At 38.8% G+C, this 2,166-nt stretch overlaps 1 protein-coding gene across 1 annotated transcript; it reads left to right on the forward strand.

The window, feature by feature from the left end:
• The first annotated feature begins 783 nt into the window (after positions 1-783).
• LOC101982662 (olfactory receptor 6-like) lies at positions 784-1,728 on the forward strand. The gene has a single exon (XM_005351106.2). The coding sequence runs from the start codon at positions 784-786 to the stop codon at positions 1,726-1,728; it is 945 nt and encodes a 314-aa protein (XP_005351163.1).
• Positions 1,729-2,166: the final 438 nt, after the last annotated feature.

Consider the following 2,166-nt stretch of genomic DNA (forward strand, 5'->3'; position numbering starts at 1 on the left):
AAAGCCTTAAGAGTCCATTAGTGTGGCATGCATGCACATGTATTCAGGGCTGACCACTTGGGATCTAATAATCTATCAGGGTTCATCAATGGAGAAAATAGTTCCCGCCTCTCAGCACCCATTGATTGTCTGAATGCCTTCATGTAGGTTTGAGACCTTGTGAAATTTTCCTCATCTGCATTGGAATGTCAACTTGTCTTCTTTAGGGAATCATATTTGTTGAAATTTAATGAGAGACATTTCCTATCACATCTAGGAGACATTAGCAGCAGAAGGCTTCATCATCTAGCTAGCTCTTACAATCCTCCCCTTCTGTGATGTTTTCTGGGATTTAGGTAAAGGGGCTGCAATGTAGCTGGGATTGGGTACTACATGACCACTTTCTTTTGTGTTTTGAACAATTATGGATCTTTGTAATAGCTTCTGTCTGCTGATAAAGGAACTTTTCTGAGATATGAGAATTGGTCTGGTATATAAGCAACATGACCCCAGTCATTCCTGAAAGTAAAGGGAAACTCAGGGACAGACAAGATTCTTCGAAGGTCTGTTAGTATATGGGGAGTGGCAAAAGTGAACTTTTGAATCTGGAAAAATTTTCAAGAAAACATTTTGATGGAAATTATTTTATCACATTGAAGAAGAAAGTATTAATATAAATTTTATTATGAATCTTATTCACAAGAAGAGTGAATTATTAACTCAGTTTTTGTCTGCTGTCCCAGATATTGTCCTTATTTGTGGTGTTACCACAGAAGACTTCAACATCTCCCATGACCTTTGATCATGCTGGACATGAACATTACTCTGGTCAGTGAGTTCATCCTGGTGGGCTTCCCTACAGCCCCTTGGCTACAGGTTCTTCTATTCTTCCTTTTCCTTGTTGTCTATATGTTGATTATAGCAGAGAATCTTGTAATTATATTCACTGTCTGGGTAACTGGCTCCCTCCATAAGCCTATGTACTATTTCCTAAGTAGCATGTCCTTTCTAGAGATATGGTATGTCTCTGTCACAGTCCCGAAGATGCTAGATGGATTTCTCCTGCAGAGACGGCACATCTCCTTCACGGGCTGCATGACCCAGCTCTACTTCTTCATCTCACTTGCCTGCACAGAGTGTGTGCTCCTGGCAGCTATGGCCTATGACCGCTATGTGGCCATCTGCCACCCTCTCCGATATCCAGTCATTATGACCACAGTTTACTGTATACAGCTGATGGCCCTTTCCTATTTTAGTGGTTTCATGGTTTCTGTTGTCAAGGTTTATTTTATTTCACATGTTGCTTTCTGTGGCTCTAATGTCATGAACCACTTTTTCTGTGATATCTCACCAATCCTTAAATTGGCCTGCAAAGACATGTCCACAGCTGAGTTAGTAGACTTTGCTTTGGCTATTGTCATCCTTGTCTTTCCACTTATTACCACTGTGCTCTCCTATATCTACATAGTGTCCACCATTCTGCGCATACCCTCCACCCAGGGAAGAAAGAAAGCCTTCTCTACTTGTGCCTCTCACCTCACTGTGGTTGTAATTTATTACACAGCCATGATTTTCATGTATGTCCGACCCAGAGCTATTGCATCTTTTAATTCCAACAAGCTCATCTCTGCTGTGTATGCTGTACTTACACCCATGCTGAATCCTTTCATCTACTGCCTAAGGAATCAGGAAGTCAAGAATGCTATCAAGAAGACCTTGGGAGGTGGTCAGTGTTTCGTGCTTAGCTGATCTCCTTATCTTAAGAAAAAGACTTTGCTTGTGTAATTTATGAGAATTATCATGGTCCTTTTATTAACAATTTCACTTCAACTTGTATTTATTTGTAAAGAAATCATAGTAGAGGCAAAAATAGATAAATAAATATGGACCAAATCTTTATTTTTAATATTATTTAATAATTTAATTATTCAATAATTTAAAGATGCTTTAACTGGATAGTTACAGTGTCTTGAACTATTTTGTCCTAATTGACATATAATATATAGGGGCCATTGCTAGTATTTTTCTCAAAATGAGCTATTTGATTCGCAGAGCACTTTATGGTCACCTGGCTGATGCTACAAATTGAGAAAATGAAGTACAACGAGGTTAAATAAGCTTTCAATGGTTGAAACTAAATTAATACCAAAGCCTTTGTCTGATCCCCAGAAATCTTGCTCAAAATGC

This window comes from Microtus ochrogaster, chromosome 8 (genome assembly GCF_000317375.1).
Source record: "Microtus ochrogaster isolate Prairie Vole_2 chromosome 8, MicOch1.0, whole genome shotgun sequence".
In the NCBI taxonomy this organism is placed as follows: domain Eukaryota; kingdom Metazoa; phylum Chordata; class Mammalia; order Rodentia; family Cricetidae; genus Microtus; species Microtus ochrogaster.